General features: G+C 40.7%; 1 protein-coding gene across 1 annotated transcript in view; it reads left to right on the top strand.

Annotated features, from left to right (window-relative positions):
• The window catches only part of IPCEF1 (interaction protein for cytohesin exchange factors 1), a 162,893-nt gene that overhangs the window by 85,103 nt on the left and 57,531 nt on the right, over positions 1 to 20,259 (top strand). The window contains exons 4-5 of the mRNA XM_036247901.1: positions 2,733 to 2,772; positions 3,398 to 3,567. Of these exons, the coding sequence (XP_036103794.1) occupies positions 2,733 to 2,772; positions 3,398 to 3,567 (210 nt within the window). The remainder of the gene's footprint in view (positions 1 to 2,732; positions 2,773 to 3,397; positions 3,568 to 20,259) is intronic.

Here is a 20,259-nt window from a genome sequence, read left to right as displayed (position 1 = left end):
ATGCTCAACTGAGCGCTTGCCTTTTTTTTTTTTCACTTACCTAATGAAGAAACCACATGTAAGATCTTTCTGAAACTGACTAGTTCACCAGTTCCACTTCCTGTTGTGAAGAGTAAGATATATCTTCAACACACTGAAGTTCTCAAGATTGTTTTCATTCTCTGATGTCAACCCATGTAGGTTTCCAACTCATATATCAAGTGAAAATGAAACTCCCTGTAATTCGTTATTTCTATAAAATGCAGCCTGTTTCTGGTCGGGGAAAAGAGTTTGAATGGTTACCCAGATTGTAAAATAATCTGCTTTAAGAGAAGAGCTATCAGAGGAGAGTTGACTCAATGACTAAACTCCCCAGCCCCCCCTTTCAAACAGTCTGAATAAAATCCTTTCTCGATGTTGGGTGAGCACACCGTGTGAGGTATTGTCCTATTTTATCCAGCCTAGGCACAAGAATTTAGCATAGACCAACGGCTGGTCTTGGGCGAGACTGAGACAAAGACTACAGTTTGATTTGGTGGTGTCTCTAGAAACAGCCCAAACAAGTTCATAAGCAATGGGTGGAGGAGATTTATGGGGTCCCTCCCAGATCCTATAGCTGTCCTCTCCTGACTTCTCTCTCTCTTTCTTCTTAAAGCTGTTCTTTTTCTATGAGCTCTATTTGTAATTCAATGGTGGCCTGTCAGTCTGGGGCCAGAACTCTCTAGGAATGCCTCTGCCCTTGTGTCCCTATTGCCCTGCTTCTTACTTTGTGTTGAGTACTCCTTGGAGTCGTCTGGGCCTTCGTTTTCTGAAATCATTCCCATTATCTGAATTTACTTTCTCCCTTGCCTTTAGTCCTGGCTCTCAGATACATTTTAGCTGTCCACATAATGCACGTATTTGGACTAAAATATTTTGTTAATAGATACTATTGGTTTTCCTGATCTCAGGTAACTGCATATGAAAAAGGCCCAGGAAACCATCCGAGGGAATGGAGGGGTTTTAGACAGGATGCAGGTCAATGTGGGAGATATTCTGTGATATTCTGTGAAGTGGGGCTGAGACTAGGACCTTCCTGTGACAACATGCTGAAAGTTGAGTTATGTGTCATGACTGCGGCATGTCTATTCTTGCCTAAATTTGGGACAGTTATTGTCTTTGGTATGTCCTTTTCTTCACAAGGATGATTAATTTCTTTGGGGATAAATTTTCATTCTAACATTTGTAAAATAAAAAGTCAGTTCAGGATTTTCCAGGAAATATAATTTAAGCACGTTAACTTCATCATTGTTGCTGAAAGAAATACAAGTCCTACTTATCTTAAAAAATTACTCTCAAATTTCTGTTTTTAGATGTGAAGTAACTGTTTATATTTATAATCATATAATGTTTTTTAGTTTTCAGAATATTTTCACATACAGTCTTGTTAAATATTTATGAGATCTATCGGATTAGAATTATTATTAGTATCTTGATTCTACAAATGAGGAAGTGGTTTCCAAGTGGCAAATAAACACTTTTCTGGGTAGCACAGCTGCTAATTATGACAGCCATGAATGGATTTCAGGCCTCTGGGTTGAAAAAGCCCATCCTAATTCTTCTATGTCATATTCCCTCTTTAAATGTATCGTACAACCATATACGATAGCTATTGCGTCAGCAGTTAGATATGCAGGTGCATCTGGGATGACGTTACAAAATGTTGTAATAAGGTTGATTCCCAACTTTTAGAACTGCTTTTCAATTATGTACAATTTTTTCAAGTTCTCTGCTTGTTAGCTTAACAAGTCTGTCGTTTAAATCTGAGTAAATTCAGCTTAGATATCGTGGAGAAAAAAATGAAACTTTTAAATCTAAAACGTCTCTCCTCCTATATACCTACATACACCCACACCCACACCCACACCCACTCACACAAAGAGGGCCATTTGAAAACATTTTTTTTTGTGTTTTCTCTTTTTTCTGACAATCTGATTTTACATGAATGCTTAAAATGCATGATGAAAAAGGGATATTTCAGATATTTTGTCTTATGCCTGATTTGAATATTTGCAGAGCCATTATAAAACAGAATTCAGTAATTTATCTTTTATAAAACATGTGAGAACTACTCACAGATGCTGAAGACAGAATAAACAAATTACATTTGGCTGTAAATAAAAATGTCTTGATAAGGAGGCTTGGTGGCTAATTAGATCTCGCCCAAAGAGACTGTGGATTTTCTTTTTCTGGGCTATTTCATTCCTGTGGCTTAGCTATAACCCTGTGTGGTAGCTGGACCATGCATTTATTGGTCTGATGTAAACCTGTAGTGTTGTGAGATTGCAATGCTGATCTTCCAGGTTTATTGAAATCATTGTTATTTAGAAATCACAAGTAAAGAAGCAGGGTATATATATATATTTTTTTCTTCTCTCAAAAAAATAAAAGGGAAATATTTTATTTTTCAAAAAACTTCAGTGAGCAGTGAGTGTCCTAACTGAAGTAGTGAGAAGGCTGCCTGTGGGTGGAAACAGGAAACATCAGTGATAAATGTTGTGTTACGTTTTTTTCCCCCAGGTTCAGCTCAATGTCTATTGATTCTAATTAGCACATTTTGTGCCTCAGCCCCAGCTCCCCTCAGCTCTGCTTGGAGAGTTTTTTTTTAGCTTCATCCTGCTCATAAACACGGCCACCTCCTCCCTCCCTCTCTCTTTACAAATGTTACAACACAATCCGAAATTTCCTCTTTTCTTCCCCTCCTGCGTTTTCAGCAGGTTCCCTTGCGGCAGAAGCCCAGAAAGAAAATTCAAGGTAATTCGATCTCTTCTGTTTTTTTTTTAATTCCCTTTTTGTGTGTGCGAATGCGGGTTTTTCTCTTGGATGCCTTCTTTGGGGTCAGCTTTTTGTCTGTTTTACTGCTAAAATCAGGAGGTGGACGGCACATTAATTTTTGGATCGATGTTCAGAAATGCCAGCAGGCTGTTCATTCAGATTAATCCCTTGGGGTATGTCCGCGGAGCTGAGAAAGCCGGGCACTGAGTGGGAAAGGGCTGTGTTCCGAGGTGGGGATTAACCCTTCGGCGTCGGTGCCTAACCGCTGCTGCCCAGGGTGTCCTGCATGGGTATCCGACAGCCTCAGGGTTTGATTTCTCAACTTCTTCTTGAACAGTGTTCTTAGATGAACACTTGCGTGTGAGTCTCACTGTTCCTTTGATCATGTCTTGTGCCTTCTAAGCATCAAATGAATGTTTAAAAATAAAATAGATAAATTACGGGGTGTTGGGTGTTTTTTGTTTTTTTTTTGCCTTTACTTTGCATAAATCTTGGTTTTAAAAAATCCAACTCCCAGGACGTAAAAAAAAAAAAAAAAGTTCCCTTCCACTTTGTCACAGACATTGGGGTAATATGTGACCATCTTTGCATGCAATTGTTGCAGGTTTTTTCACGATGAGTCGGAGGAGAATATCGTGCAAAGACCTGGGGCATGCTGACTGCCAGGGGTGGCTGTACAAGAAAAAGGAAAAAGGAACTTTTCTGAGCAACAAATGGAAAAAGTTCTGGGTGGTACTGAAGGCATCGTCGCTGTATTGGTACAGCAATCAAATGGTGAGTCCGCACTCTCCCTCCCTCCCCAGCCTCTCTCACCAAGGGTGGGTTCAAGATCCTTGTTCGAGAGACGATCCCTAAGGGAAGGTTGATTTTTATTTCTGGGACTTGGAACAGAGCAAACAAGCTGGTTCTAGAAATCATTTTAGGTCCAAACATATTTAGGTCATGTTACTGTATTTTATGGAAGAGAAAGCCATCCTGCTTGACTTGCTAATCTTTGGTTGGAGAAGGGTGTCCAAATGGACGTGCCTGTTGAAGGAGGCTTTCCGTTCTGTTCGTGTTACTATTTCATGAGATAGCCCAGCGTCTCAGGATTTCCCTGGACGGCCCTGGATGTGGGCAATTTACATTGTTAAGGTCTCCCCAAAAATAAAAAAAAAGGGGACTCAGCTTTCAGACCTATTAGAGGTGTCAGTTGATTTAGTCCGTGGAAGCTATTTCCATTTCTCCTTTTATACTGTCTTTTCCTCTTACCTGCTTGCTTAGAGGGGTTGGTTTTGGAATCACTAATGTGTGCAGCGTTGTGTTGGCGACTGCGTGTTCGGTGATGGCGTTAGACTACCGATGCTTGCACAACACTTGACAAGAGAGTTGTTGAATCTGTCGTGTGGAGGGTGGTCTGCCTCACAGGCTAGTCTTCTGTTAGAAAGGGCTGGGAATCAAGTTATTGTTAGAAAGTGTGCTGATGTCTCCTGGCTTGAAACATTTTGAAAATGATGATAATGCTGAAGATGACATGAGTCGAGACTTTTCCCATAGGAACTCTCTCCACTAACCCCCAAGTAGCCAGTTGCTGATCTCAGCAGAGCTTGAGTTTCGTTTTGGGGTAAAGTGAAGATCAGCAATGGGTGTCCTTCGATCAATGAAGGGAAGGTGATGAATTGCTCATAAGCCAGGAGAATTCTTTTTCTGTGACGCTATTCTTTTAGAGTAACCTGTATGTGTGTGCCCATAGCTCAAGCAACAGAGTATTAGAGCATCTAACTGTAGAAAAGTAAAATACAGGCTGTGTGTAGCTGAATCATGTACATTCCCTGATCACTAATTCAGTGGTTAAACTGGACCCACATCCAAGTCTAGTGTCCCCAGTGCCACTCTCTGCACCCCTCCCCCACCCCGTCCCCAAGCCTATTGCTTTGGTTTCACCCCATGAAAAACGTGCTCTAAAATTCTTCATCAAGTTCTATAAAAACATATTTCCTCAAGCCTTTTGTGAGTTTCAAAAACTTGATCAGAGATTTGGGATGTTCAGAAGAATCACTTTGAAGAACGAGCCGTCTTCCACCATCTCCTTTCTCTCTCTCTCTCTTCTGCCCTCCTGGGTACTTTTATCCTCTTGTCTAGTACAGGAGGGTTTTTCCCAAATTAAGGCATCCTGGAGCTTGAGTCTCACCTTTGATCCTAAGGGATTTTTCCTACATCAATATAGCTTTCTTCTTAAGAGGACTTAAGGTTAATATAAATTTCAGTCTCTTGTTTCATATTATCTTAGGCTCTCGCTTTTGGTTATCTGTGGCAATTGAGAGTCTGTGTCTTTTATAAAATGAAAGGACTTACTTTTTAAAAGTATTTACTTTTTAATAGTTCCGCAGGAATTTCCAGAGGCTGTTGGAAGGATGGGTGCTGATGCAGAATGGTGCATCTGTGGGAAATAACAAAGCTCAGATGTAAACACGGGGTTTGTTTCCTCAATCAAATTATTCTGCAGATATGTTCTGGGTTCTGCCCTTGTCTTTAGAGAATTTAAGGGAAGCCCCCTGTGAACAGCACAAAGTTACAGATTTGGTTTATTCGGCTTCATCAGCTCATTTGGCTTAAGCTTCTCTTAGAGGAGCAATGAATTACTATTTTGGGCGTTGGGAATCTCATGCTTCCACAGGGAGCAGCAGTGTTGCCTGAGAGCAGATTAAAATGAGGAAAAGGAGATAGCATCAGACACACTCAGGCACCCCTGTCCTCCCTTGCAAGTGCATAAAGCAATATTCAGGTAGCAAAGCGATCAGCAACACTGAATGGAGAATAAATGTACTGTTACCTGGCCATGGAATTATCCTATTAAACTAGTGGTAGGCAACAGGAGGACCCTTCCAACGCCATAATTCTGTGACTGTGCTACAGGGGAATATCCTGAGCCCAGGATTGTTGCCATATGCCAACCTGACTGCTTGCAGGGACCATGATAAATGACATGATGAGATCACCTTGTTTTCTGCCTTCAGTAGGGTTCTCAGAGAACAACTCTAGAAATGAAATGTAGGGCAATGCTCATCAGAAAGTACAAGTGCGCTCATGGGATCCCTTTAGTTGTCTCTATTGTTCCCTGACAGTGCCTGGGGAGACCACCTCTTCCTCTACTTTCTTTGGTTTTACTGATTTTAGAGAGAAAAGAAGGGAAAAGGAGAGAGGGAAATGCACATTGATCAGTTGCCTCCTGCTTACTGGGGGTCGAGCCCATAACCCAGGCATGCGCCCTGATAAGGAATCAAACCAGCGACCTCTTGGTGCATGGGATGATGCTCAACCAACTGAGCTACCCAGCCAGGGCTCTTAGTGTTTTTGCTGTTATTGCTGTTACCCAATAATTGACACATGGAGTACCTTCTTCTTTCACAATGTTTTGTGGCTTCAACAGTGCTACCCAGATTTCCTTGAGAAAGATCAAGCCTAGACACTCAGCTGCCATTTCTCATACCTCATATTATGTGCTTAAAATGTGACACAGCACGCAAGAATGCATGCCAAGTCTTGCAAAGCAGATTCCGGTTTAACAGCCATGAAAATGCATACTGTTTACAATCCCGGGTTTAAAACCCACACAATTGTTTTTCCTTTCCCCTAGGAAAAGGACACATTCATTGTCTGGCTTATGAGAATCTCCTGACCTGTATCTCTTTTACTTCCCCAACCTCACCACCCAGGCAACAACTTGAGAGCTTCTTTTAGTTCCTTGTTAACAGCATATATTCTGGCTTTCTCTTTAAGCTTTTGCATATATGCACAGAAAACTGTCTCCAGGCCCTCAGGTCTTTCTCCCACCAATCCCATTAAGCTTCTTCCTGCTCATAAGTCAAATTGGAGTTCAAAAGCCCTTCTAGGTGGCTTTACTTAAACTGTGACCTACATTAGGCTGCCTTTGTCTGCTCCTGTAGCATCCTGTAATTTTCTTCTCCTTATACTTGTCTTCCTCACGTGTACGTGTTTGTTAGTCTTTCTGTTTTCCATAACTGATCACAGTCTCTGTAGGACAGGACCGCAAGTCTATCTTTCGGAACTTGAACAGTGCCTGACACTTATGGGGCCATCGACGAATATTTGTTGATTTCATAAATAAAGGAGATTTGGGTACCATCAGCCTTTAGATTACCCATAGGAATTTTGAGAAATGGAGTGGTGAATAAGGACGGTTTTTGATGGAAAGTAATGTTCCAGTGAAGAGATTTCCACTTTTATTCTTAAAAATAGGTACAGGAAAAGGTGTGATTTGAGATTTTCTAGAATGGTGGCCCTGGTCTGAAGGAGGCCCCACACAACTAATCCCTGGGCAATTCTTCCCTAGCATTTCTCCTGGACACAAGGTGCAGCTGGGGACCCAGATTTGGGATCCATATCTTCTCTCTGGTGAAGGAGAACCAAAGCTCCAAATATTGTTTTCCTTCAGGCATGTCACTCTTAGTGGCAAGATAAGTCCTTAAGGTTTTAGTTATTCATCAAAACTTTCTTAGATTTAAACATTTTCAGGATTCCTCCTTTTGCCCTAACTTGTTTCTCTTTTCTAAGAATTCAAATCTCGCTTAGTTCCTTGGGAACTATGTTGTGCATTTTATTTATATCCAAGACAGATCATAAAGCTAATGTGTATTATGTAACCCACTTAAAACCAGAGCGGTTCTTTGATGTTTCTATTCAGAGAGCACGTACTCATCTTACTGGTAAGTTTTCTTATATTATCCAAGAGAGTGTCATCAAGGGAACATATACTTTACGTTGGTATACAACTTGGAGGTACTGCCTCAACAAGTCTGGCTCTAATGATAAAAGGCACAGTTTAGTATTAGTTACATATAGATTTTTAAATATCTCTTTTGAGCCCACCCTGAGAAGCTTATCATCCATCCATTTATTCATCTACCTACCACCCACAGACATGTCCTTCTACCAGTATATAATGGGCATTAAAAGTAATTTGGGCCCTGGCTTGTTTGCTCAGTGGTTAGAGCACTGGCCCACAGACCAGAGTCATGGGTTTGATTCCAGTCAAGGGCATGTACCTCGGTTGTGGTTCAGTCCCTGGACCTGGTCAGGGTGGTGGGGGAGGCAACCAATCAATGTCTCTCTCTCACATAGATGTTTTTCTCTCTCTCTGTCCTTCCCACTCTACCTGAACATAGGTAAAATAATCCTCAGGTGAGGATTAAAAAATAAAAATAAATATTTTGGGCTAGGAATTGTAAATGCTATTATAAAATTTATAAGAATGTCCCCAGTGAGATGGCTCAGTGGATTAAAGTGTCATCCTGGACACCAAAAAGATTGCAGGTTTGATTCCCAGTCAGGGCATGTGCCTGAGTTGTAGATTTGGTCCCCAGCTGGGCACCTATGAGAGGCAGTCAATCAGTGTTTCTCACATCGACGTCTCTCTCTCCCCCTTACTCTCTTTCTACACACACACACACACACACACACACACACACACGCACATGACAAGAGACAACATTTCTTCTCTCTATTGAGAGCTTATAGACTGGCAGAGGGGTAAAAAAATCTATGTAAATCACATTATCAAAGAAAAATTACTAGAAAAAATGACTCTGAGTTTGAGCAATACAGGTGAATTCTGTAAATTCTTGGGGTAAGAGAAATATTTTGGGTCAAATGTATGAGAGTTCTGCCACAGCAATTTTCGTCCCTGGAAGTGTCTTTTTGCTTTCTACCTAGGAAGGTGTGTTTTTCCCTTTTATCCTTTCCAAAGACGCGTGATTTCCTTGGTCAAGGAGGCCAGCCTTCTCTACTAGACAACCATGGTTTTACCAACCCAAAAACATTTGTTTTCTATGGTTTGAAGTGAATACAGAAAAACTTCAGAAGGAAGATTCTCTTAAAACCAGGCTTTAAGGCAGTTTTTTCTTGGGAGGGGGGTGGGTAGAGAGTACGGGGATGGGCGTTCCGGTGTGGGAATGAATGTAAAGAAAAGGCTGAAAATATAAATGAGACATGCCAACCCACTGTGCTAGGCACTATATTGAATTCTCATAATAACTTAACGTGATCGATTTTTTTTATTCCATTTTTTAAGGGAATTGACAAAAGCACAGGGAATTTAAGTAACTTGCCCAAAGTCTCCTAAGTAGCAAATGGCAGAGCTAGGATTAAAAATATTACCCACCTACACCCAAACCAGGCTCTTCCCCTCGGGCTACATGGTATCCCCATTTAGAAGGGAGCCAGGGCCAGTGAATGAGGCCCTCAAATGTGCCATGTAGGCATGTGGATCTGTCCAGCAGGCAGTAGGGAGTCACTGTACAGTCTTGGATCAGAAGGGGATCTAACGAAATTGGCATGTGAAAATGTGAACCTAGCAGGAATGGATGGGAGGTAATGGAGAATGTAGGAGTGTTCCCAAGGCCAGTGGGAGAGGGTGATAAAATGTAGGCCATCAGCTCCTAGACTGGAGTGGGAACAGAACTCAGGGCATACTACACAAAGAGCAGGGCGTGTTGAGGTCTTGTGTATAGGGACTACACAGGTCAAAAGACAATGTTTTAGCAGCTGTCTGAGCAGCTCACCATAAGATGATGACTGATGGATGAAAGGAATAAACACAATTGTTTAGGTACCAACTGAAAACCTGAACAGAGCAATGACTGAGGACTTAAAAATTCTGTCATTCCCTCATTGTAACTTCAGGTATGTGGAGAAGATCTTTAAAGTGCACATTTGCCAAATCTATGTGTTGTCTACGATGCGATAACTATGTCCTGATATTTATTTTCCCTGGTAGTTCCCAGAATCCAGAATGAATTTCTAAAATAATGGTTTCCCACCATAGTGTTGTGAGCAGGCCCGTCTGTTGTTGGGACAGGCAGTTTTTAATAACGTCCACCTGCTGAATTCACAGAATGTGGGAACAATTGCTTATGTCGCCAATTTGTTTCCCTTTATATTTTTTCCAAGGTTTTCAAAGTCAGCTGCGAAACACCAAGACCATGAAGTCCCTCATGTGTTTTGTCTTGTTCTCGGGGGGCAGTGATGGGCTCTGGCATTGCTGCTTTGGACGAGGATGCCAGCTAATGAGGTCAGCTTGGCTGTATCCAGGCCGATCCTAGCGCTGGGTAGTGACCAATGTGCCCATTCAAGGACTGCAGCACTGCCCTCTCTTCCTGGTGGGCACTGCACAGGGCTCCCCTGGTGTTGCCATAACTTCTGTTTCCCTTTATCTTTGCTGGGTAGAATCCATCTTCTTGCTTCTTGAAAATGTAAATTAATTTTTAAAATATTTCAAAATATTATACAATAATATGCATTTATTTAGAAAAATTGGAATCTGTGATTAAACAAAATAAAAAAGACAGATAGGGAGGCAAGCACAAAGACACAGGTGCATTAAGATCACTTATTTGTTTAAGTGAATCAGGATCCTACCTACCACCTTGGTGTGACCATGGAAACATTTTGCTATACTTCCAAAATTTTTTCTGTGTTTTCCAAAAGTAAAATGATACTGTGCATAATGTCATAACTTGATTTTCTCACTCAGCAATACATTATTACCGTATTTTCATGCTGGTACATATTTATCTATAGCATCATTTCTAATGTCTATATTATGTATGGATATATTATCGTTTATCTATCCATAGAATCTAAAATCAGAAATACCTTTTATTCTAAAATATTTTGAAATAGCTAACAGCAGATAGAATATACAAGCACACATATACTAATTTAAATATTAAGCAATGCCCGTTTAACTTAGCCATAAATATGTGTGTTTATATAACTATTAATATATGTGTATAAATGTTCATATGTGTGTATAAATATACTGGAATGCGTGTGTATACATATGTGTGTGTGTTTATAATTGGTCATTCTTTTAAGCTGGCAGGCAGGAAGGTGGGTTTTGCCAGCATGGTAAAGGGAGGACTGTCCCCTGGATTCTAGTTCTGCACTTTCTTGTGACGCTGTGTAGCCTTCGGTCAGTGCTGTAACTCTCTGTGCACCCATTTTCTTACATGTCCACTGTGACAAGAACATTATCTCTACAAAATTCAAAGTGACTTTGAGAAGATCATATGCTTCTTAAAACAATATTTAAAAAAATCAAAGGAATACATACAAAGGAAGACAATTTTGGATAAGCTTTAGCTAAAATGTGCTCATAAAATATTGTGATTTTAGGATGCAGAATTGTGGTAAGGGTTTCCAGACACCAGAAATGGTTTCTTTGAGCCATAGGGGTTTATCCTATGCTCAAAATTCTAAAAATATGCCTACTGGCCCCGAGTGAAAGATGGATTTTAAGGCATAAAGTGGGAGTAAGCGAGAAGGCCCTGGGGGATTCTTCAGCACAGGAGTTGCTACCCTGGAGGAAGAGTCCAGGAAACTCACGACTTAAGTGATGAAGGCTGTGTGTACATTGCTCAAGCAATAGCTTGAGAAGTGGCCCGTGGGATGAGCTGAACTTTTGGTTAGATTTGAGGATTTTCCTGAGAAGCCATTACACGAAGATTTATCATCCTTCTGGGGCACTCTCCTCTAAGGGCCAGAGGCCCAGCTGCTTCTGCAGACAAGCTAACTGATATACCCATCTGTCACTGGGCTGCTGTGTTTACTCTGCCACAGAGCATATTTCAAGAACATTTCAAAAGGAAACTATGCTGTGAAAATTTTTAAAAACTGAGTATTTTTACCCTGGCCAGTTTGGGTCAGTGGTTAGAGCGTTGGCCTGTGGACCAATGAGTCATGGGTTCGATTCCAGTCAAGGGCACGTACCTCGGTTGTGGTTCGGTTCCCGGCTCCGGTTAGGGTTGGGCAGGAGGCAACCAATCGATGTGTTGCTCTCACATTGATGTTTCTCTCTCTCTCTTTCTCTCTTCCCCCCTCCCACTCTGTCTGAAGATAAATGGAAAAATATTCTGGGGTGTGGATTAAAGAAAACATTTTTTTTAAATTGAATATTTTTAAAGGAGTCAGAATTTAGGAGAATCTGGTTGAAACAATGTCTCCAAAAAAGGCATAAGGAAATGACATGCTAGAGTGTATTGCTGGGTTCAGAATCAGGACCGCAGTAGCCACTGTACACTTCAGGCAAAACCCCCCCTGGGCCTTCCTCCTTGTCTGTTCAGCAGAACTGTGAACATAGGGCTGGCACAGGGGTGGGGGTGAGGTGAGAGACAGTGCTCGTCAGTGGCACCTTAACCACTGTTTTCATACTTTGAAGTGTATGAAACTTACAGTGGCAAATGCATTTTCATCCTCTACTGGAAAATGACTTTTGGAGTAGTATTGTCGAAAGATTAAAAAAATTTTTTTTTAAATGTGTGGTGAAATACACATAACACAAAATTTTCCATGTTCGCCCTGGGTACTGTTCAGTGGCATTAAATAAATTCATATTGTTGTGCCAACACCTCTGTAACTCTCTATCGTACTACAACTCTGCACTAGTAACTCTCTGTTCCTCCTGTCCTCCCCCTTGCAGTGACCATTCTCCTTTCTGTATTACGAATTTGGCTGCCCTGGGTACTTCCCGTAAGTGGAATCATACGGTGTTTGACCTTTTGTGTCTGGCTTATTTCACTTAGTATAATGTCTTCACATTTCACTTGTGTTATAGCATATGTCAACATTTTCTTCCTTTTTATTTTATCCTCACCCGAGGACATTTTTCTATTTATCTTCAGATGGAGGGAGAGAGAAAGAAACGTCGATGTGAGAGAGACACATTGACTAGTGGCCTCCTACACGACCCTGACCAGGGCCAGGGGTGAACCACAACCGAAGTACGTGCCCTTGACTGGAATCAAACACGTTACTCATTGGTCTGCAGGCCAATGCTCTAACCACTGGACCAAACCAGCCAGGGCTACATTTCCTTCCTTTTTAAGGCTGAGTAATATTCCACTGTATGTATATACTGCGTTTTGGTGATCCATTCACATCTGCTGGGTATTGTGAGTAATGCTGCTGTGAGTATGGGTGTACACCTACAACACAAGAGTCTCTTACATTCTGAGATTTCCAGCTTAATTTTTTTTTTTTTGAAAATAGTATTTCAGAAGGGGGTGACTATTTTGTATGTCAGACTACCAGAAAGTCCACTTAATTTCATTTAAAATATGACTCCATAGGGAGAATGGAAGAATGGGAGTAAATGGCAGCTAGGAGAATTGATCTACAGATCCTAGAGGAAGGTACCAGTCCCTTCTCAGTCACACTAAATACGACCTGATAATGCTAGTGAGGGGTCACCTTGTGACCCGAGCAACGAGGACTCTAGGGGGGAGTGAGGATGAGGAGGGACAAGAGACACGAGAAATGGAGACAAGACAGGGCTCTGATCAAGTCTCCTTTATTCTGGGGAGATCCACAGTATATATAGGGCAAGAAGCAGAAAAACAAGAACATTTGTTGCCAAGCAATGTTTGTGGTAACCACCCCGAAGCAATTTCAAGTAAATATCATGTAAATATCACAGGTGGAACAAAAGATAAACAGAGCATAACTGGCTGAGTAAATGGTTACTTAAAGGAATGCAGAAACTTTGTATGCAGAGGTATCCTGCCTTGGGGCAGGAGATGGCAGAGCAGATTTTAGCAAAATGGATGCCATGCAAACAGTCTCCCACAACCTTGAATGGTTTTTAGGAGGAGAGGATGGAGAGAGCTTGTGGTACCGGCAGCCGGGCTCTTCATGAGCAGGGCCATGAGCAGAGACTCTTTCTCTGAGAGGCATGGCTGTTTGGCTCAGGTGTCCCAGGAGCAGACCTGAGAAGAAGATGTGAATCCGGGAGTTCATCTGGGAAGTGATACTAGACGTACTTGGAAAGAGAATGGGGAAATGAAAAAGGATAGAAAATGAGCTAAGAAAGCTCTACTGTGCAAACAGTTATGATGGGATAACTGAAGCTCATTTCTACTGGGGGACTCGGAGCCTGTGAAAAACGTGCACCTCGGGGCTTTGCGTCCATGGGGCCGGGGACCTGGTCATTGCTCGAGGACTCAACCTGGGAGCAGTGATTCTTTAGCATCTCACGCGGGTGGGGAAGTGGAATGTGGCAGCCAGGGAAGCCCCCCTTAGAGAGTTGCAGGTGTACCCTGGATGGTCATGTCGAGGGGCTGTTGTGGGGTCACCAGCAGCACCGGCTACAAGTGGTCCGAGTCTTGCCATCCTCAGAACCATCAGTGACCGCCATCAACATGTTCACTGCATTTTTATAAGTAATGCCACAAATCGGTGGGTTCTGTAAGAAATGGGGCCTTTCTGTTCATTTGTCAAAAAAAGGTACCCAATGTTTTCTATGTAGAATTCCTATTTTTAGGTATTTGTGAGAATGAAGTATCTTTTGTTCACAACCTCATTGTCATTGGGTAGTATTAGATAAAACCAAATGCAACAATATTGTAATGAAAAGTTACATCCCAAATAATGTATGAAGGATATAGTAAGCTTGCTAGCATTTTTATTCTCCAAAGAATCGGAAATATTTTTTCCGGGGATTACTCCGACACAAAGAAGACAGGGAAGGCTAGGAACGCAAGCGGCTGTTCAGAGTGCTCAGCCGGCAATGGACAGAGTAAAAACTGACATTATTTCACCTTTTTCTTTCTCGGTCATTCCTTCTCTTTTGTTTTCATTCTTTTTCCTAATTCTTAACAGATATTGAAATAATAAAATCTTAGCTTTTGATAGTTTTCGCAATTTAACAGTGTTATATACATTTATGTGAAATGCAATTAGCCTGGAGATGCTAGTTCTGCCTGCTTTTTCAGTGTGTGGGTGCTGACCAGGGAGGTTAAGGCCTTCTGCCTAGGATCACGTAGTAGGTGGCTCATCAAATCCAGGGTCCTTTCTTTGTGCCATCTATTGACTGCAAATTTTCTCCTCCTATGTTAGCTCCTAGTTGTGACTGCAGACATTTTTTAATCTCTTGCTTAGACTTATTGAACTGATTTCTGGGTTCTGGTCTGTACTTGAATAATACCATATACTTTTCCCATCTTATAATGCCCATCTAGTTTGTTGTCTAGGTTAGAAACCAATCGTTTAGTAAATTCTGGCACTTGGATAGGATTAATTTTCTTCTGAAAGCTCAGATAGTAGTACGTACTTTGGTAGACTACGCTTAGCTCTCCATAAATGTTAGCTATTATTAGATGTGAGTCAAGATTATTATAGTTCTTGAAAGGACTTCAGGCATTCTTACTGCCGGGTCTGCTTCTGATACCTAGAAAAAAAAACAAAGCAAAACAAAACAAAGTTAGAATCACTCTTGGCTCCTTGCAGTGCTGTCCGAGCCCAGTGCGAGGGCTCTGCTGTCTGCCTGCGGGCCAGCAGTACTTGCAGAGTGCAGGTTGCCTTGGTGTGTTCCCAGAACTAAGCGGTGTTGTGGACTCCGTCATGTGGAGAGCGGAGGGAATGTTGAGATCAAATGCAATTTGGGAGAAGGGGAGTGGGGAAAAACTGCTAAAACTATGTAAAAAAAGAATAACAATGTCACGTAAAAAGTCCTTAGACCACATTCCTTTAAGTATGGATAACCAAACTTCTGCTCTGTGGTCCCTTGGAGTCATTATTATTTGTGTGGGCTTATGTCACCATGCTTATATCCAGTTAGGTTCATTGGTTTCTATTTGTTTTTAATTTTAGGAGTTGCTTCCTTTTTTGGTTTGTCTTTGTTTTATTCTTAATGTATATCAACAACTCCAATCCCCAAATCAACACTAAATTACAAGTTAAACCAGATGATCTTGGTTTCATCCCAATTCCGCTTCCCTCTTTCCTTCCTCTTGCTCTTTTTTTGTTTTGTTCTACTTTTTCTTTTTGAATCCTCACTTGAAGACTTTTTTTTGTGTGTGTGTGCATTTATCTTCAGATACAGCAGGAAGGAAGAGAGACAGAGAAACATTGATGTGAGAGAGACACATCGAGTGGCTGCCACCCACACAACCCCAACTGGAGCTGGGGACAAACTGCAACCAAGATAATGCCCTTAGTGGGAACTGAACCCGGGACTCTCCTGTCCACGGGCCGACGCTCTAACCACGGAGCCAAACCGGCCAGGGCTGTTTTTGTTCTATCTTTTCATTGATTCTCTTTGTAGATGTAAGCAAGTATGTCTACTGAAACATATCCTGTTTCTCATTCTTTACACAAAATTAGCATACTGTATCTATTGCACTGTCCCTTACTTTTTCTTTTGCCACGTCCTGGAGATTCCCCTAACTGTGTATATAGTTATTCACCACACGTGAATGCCACAGTGTATTTAACAGTCCCCTGATGACAGGCATTTCGATTCTTTTAAAAAGTTTTTTTTCTTTATTGATTTTAGAGAGAGAGGAAGGGAGAGGGAGAGAGAGACAGAAACATCGATGAGAGAGAACACTGATTGGCTGCCTCCTGCATGCCCCCCCACAACCTGGGCATGTGCCCTGACTGGGAATCAAACCGGGACCTCTCAGTCCATGGGAGGAAGCTCAATCCACTGACCCACACCAGCCAGACAGCATTTGGATTCTTTACAGTTGTTTTTGTTGCAAATAATGTTGAAATGCACATGTCATCGCACATCATTCTCTTTAGGATAGATCCTAGAAGTGGGATTCCTGGGTCAGGGGGTACATGTGTTTTGCTAGTTACAGTCCAGTTTCCTTCCATTGTGTTCCCTTTAGCACTCCTACCAGCAGTGGATGAGACTGTTTCTCTGTAGAACTAGAACTTTTTTTTTATTCTCACCTGATTTTTTGTTCAGATAGAGTGGAAGGGAGAGAGAGGAAGAGAGGGAGAGAAACATCGATATGAAAGGGACACATCTAGTGGCTGCCTCACGCAGGGCCCAACTAGGGCTGGGGACGAACTACAACTGAGGTATGTTCCCCCGGCGGGAACCGAACCCGGGTCTCTCTGGACTGCAGGTCGACGCTCTAACCGCTGAACCAAACCAGCCAGGGCAAGAACTAGAACTTTTGCAGTTGATTTTACATTTTCTTTCCTTCCAGCTCAGCTTATTTTAGGCTTGTATTTTAGAGACTATAATTCAGATTTCTTTAGCATCATAAGTCTGTGTGTACCATTAGAATTTAGTGACAAGTGTTCCAAGGCGACATGAGAATAGTAGGTGTGCTTAGAGTTCAGACTTCACCTGTTTCCAGCGTTCTGGGTTTCAGGGCAGAACTGAGCAGACCAAGCATCTATTTAGAGAACTGGAGTTTGCAGCTTCTCTTGACTGTGATAGTCACTGGATCACCTCACTTACATTTCATTTAAGTAATTCCAAGAATGTTAAATTCATATTTACATATAAGCACGAAAGCATATTATTAAAAAAAAATCTATATTTTGTTTTTAAAATTTTTCCCTCAAGTCAAAGATTATATTTAAAGACCTGTAATTTGTTTAATAACAGGTTTTGAGGGGAAATGCTACAATGAAAATCCATATAGATTCAAGGGTGCCTCTTGATTTCAGAGTTATTGAAGTGTAAAAGATCAGGTTTCTTCTAATCAAGGTAATACGATTTCACTGAGAATAGAAAGAGAATTATACTTTTAATTTTTAGCCATGAAATACACGATAATTTCTTCTATTATACTTAATTTGTTGCTGGTTTGCTCTTCTCTCTCTTAGCCCCAGAAACAGGTACATGACTGTTATTTTTCTAGGTCTGCCCTTCTACCTTTCTGACTTGGGTAGATACTTAAGTAATTTTGTCTATTTCACAAGGTATTTGTGGTGTGAAAAAGCCAAACGTTTTGGTGGCAATGAACACTTATTTTTGTATTTAAATATTAAAATTTGATGTCCTATTTTAATCAATTTTAAAGATTTCTGAAGTGTGGCAAATTTCATATAAAGTATCCTTGTTCTAAAATTCCTGTAGTTCAAAAATTGAAGCCATAGTTAGGATTAAACCATCAACTCTAATGTTAAACCAATTTTGTGTCCAACACTTGAACAAATCAGGTTGAGTCATAAGCAGGATCATCAGAGGTCTCATATTTTACCTTTTTAAAGTCTTACTGATAGCCAGATGGGTGGGATTCCATTCATAGTTTTTTATTCCCCAAACTTTTCCTGCCTCTCTTGTTTTGAAAAATAGTTTTATTGAAATGTATTTTCTATATCATAAAATTTGTTCTATTTAAATTTATAATGAAATAATTTTTGGTAAATTTACTGAGTGATGATACCATCATAATAAATCAATTTTATATCATTTTCATTATATCAATAAAATTCTTCATGCCCAATTAGAGTTAATTCCATTCCCACCCCCAACTCCAAGTAACTATCATTCTGCTTTTTGTCTCCATACGTTTGCTATTTCTCTACATTTCATATAAAGGAAATATACAGGCTTCTTGCATCTGACTTTCACTTAGCATAATGTTTTTAAGGTTCATTTATGTTTTTAGCATGTGTCCATAGTTTGCTAATCTGTTCTATTGCATGAATATACCACACTATTTATTTACCAGTTGATGGATGTTTAGCGTGTTTTTATCTATTATGAGCAATGCTGCTATAATATTTGCAATCAAATCTTTGTGTGGGTGTGTGATTTCTTCTCTCTTGGGTAGATACCTAAGAGTGGAATTGCTGGGTTGTATGGTAATTATATGTTTATATTTCTTAGAAACTGTTAAACTATTTTTTCCAAAGTGGTTTCTGCATCTCATTTCAGCATTTTATTGTCAGAGGAAAAAGACAATATTCCTATCATTCATTCGTTTATAAAACTCATTTTTTTTTATTTCACAGGCATTGAATGCTTACCTTGTCCCAAGTATTAGTGATGTAATATAAATGACAGAAGTATTTCTTTCAAAGTACTCACAGCCTATTAGAGAAACCAACAAATAACCAGACAGCCAAATATAGTAAGAGATATGGAATCGAAGCCCACCCCTGGTGCTGGGTGTCAAGGCGAGGGCACCTGTTCCAGGCTGAGAGAAACAGAGGAAAGTTTTAAAGAAGTTCACACCTGAGTTGATTCCTGGAGATGATTCTAGGGGAGTGAGGTAGGAAAGGCATTATAAGCCTAGGAGCAGAGGGCAACCAGCTCCTGAAGAACCCCTTTACCTTGATCAACATTACTTTTGTCCGTAGCAGTTATTACCTATAGCATGCGCTGTAATTTATGTGCTTGTATGTTGAGCTGTCGTCTCTTTTCCCCTTGAGATGAAAGAGCTCTGTCTGTTCTGTTCACTGATATATTCCTAATATATCACACAGTGCCTAACAAAGAAGCTACTCAAATATATATGTTGAATAAAGGAACGTGTAACCCTGTTTTGATAAAAATGTGTATTTGTTGCTGCCTTATGAAAGCAAGTGCAAGTGACACTCCACTGAGACAAACAAAGTTGGAGTTGCTGGGGAAAGTGGACGAGCTGGTTGGTGAGGAGGAACACCTTTGAGGTTGTAGACCATCATACCACAAGGTGAAAAGCCATCTCTCTTCACAATAAGAGTAGACTTGGGAGCCCTGGCCGGTTTGGCTCAGCGGTTAGAGCATTGGCCTGCGGTCTGGAGAGACCCGGGTTCAGTTCCTGCTAACGGCATGTACCTCGGTTGCAGTTTGTCCCCGGCCCTGGTTGGTCGTGCGGGTGGCAGCCACTCGATGTGTCCCTTTCACATTGATGTTTCTCTCTCTCTCTCTCTCTCTCTCTCTCTCTCTCTCTCTCTCTCTCTCTCTTCCTCTTTCTCCCTCCTACTCTATCTGAATAAAAAGGAAAAATGTCCTCGGGTGAGGATAAAAGAAAAAAAAAAAAGAGTAGACTTGGAAAGACAAGTTTCCTCAATGGCCAAATGATGGTTTGATACCTCTGGCAAGAGAACAAAATTTTTATGACATTAGGACACAGAGGGAAGTTTGCAGGTACCAATGCAGAACTGTATAGTAACTTTTTAGAAACGTAGGAATTCTTGAAGAGGAAGAATACCACTCGGGAATATTATTTTGGTTAATGTAATAAGGAACAAGGGATCTGAGTGGGATAGGAGGAGAGAAAGGAAAAGGAAGAGGAAGAGGAAGAAACTGTCGTTCCTTAGGATTTTCCCATTGTGATTATCTTTCTTTGAGGAATTTTTTGTGAATCAAATAAGCAGACGCTTTTTAATACAGTTACCTTTGATTTTGAGTATATCTTGCTTCAGAACAGTGGAAAAAATGCCTTTGCTCATAATGGAAAGATTTACTGAGGAAACACTAAGGCATTTTTCACTCAAATTCATTTAGATTCTTCGTTGAAGGAATCTCAGCCATTTCAGTAATGTAGAAAATAAATCCACTCAAATGAAGATTTGCAACTTATCTTTTATATTGGATTATTTTAAATAATGTAAAAATATTTGTAAAGGTGTATATGTTTCATTTTTTGTTGATTGATTTTTGTATTGTCATTTGAGATGGGCTTTTGGAATTGAAAATTAATTGCCTAGAGTCTAATAATGCTATCAATTGAG

This window comes from Molossus molossus, unplaced genomic scaffold (genome assembly GCF_014108415.1).
Source record: "Molossus molossus isolate mMolMol1 unplaced genomic scaffold, mMolMol1.p scaffold_m16_p_8, whole genome shotgun sequence".
NCBI classification, from domain to species: Eukaryota; Metazoa; Chordata; class Mammalia; order Chiroptera; family Molossidae; genus Molossus; species Molossus molossus.
This window is presented reverse-complemented; position numbering and strand designations above follow the sequence as displayed.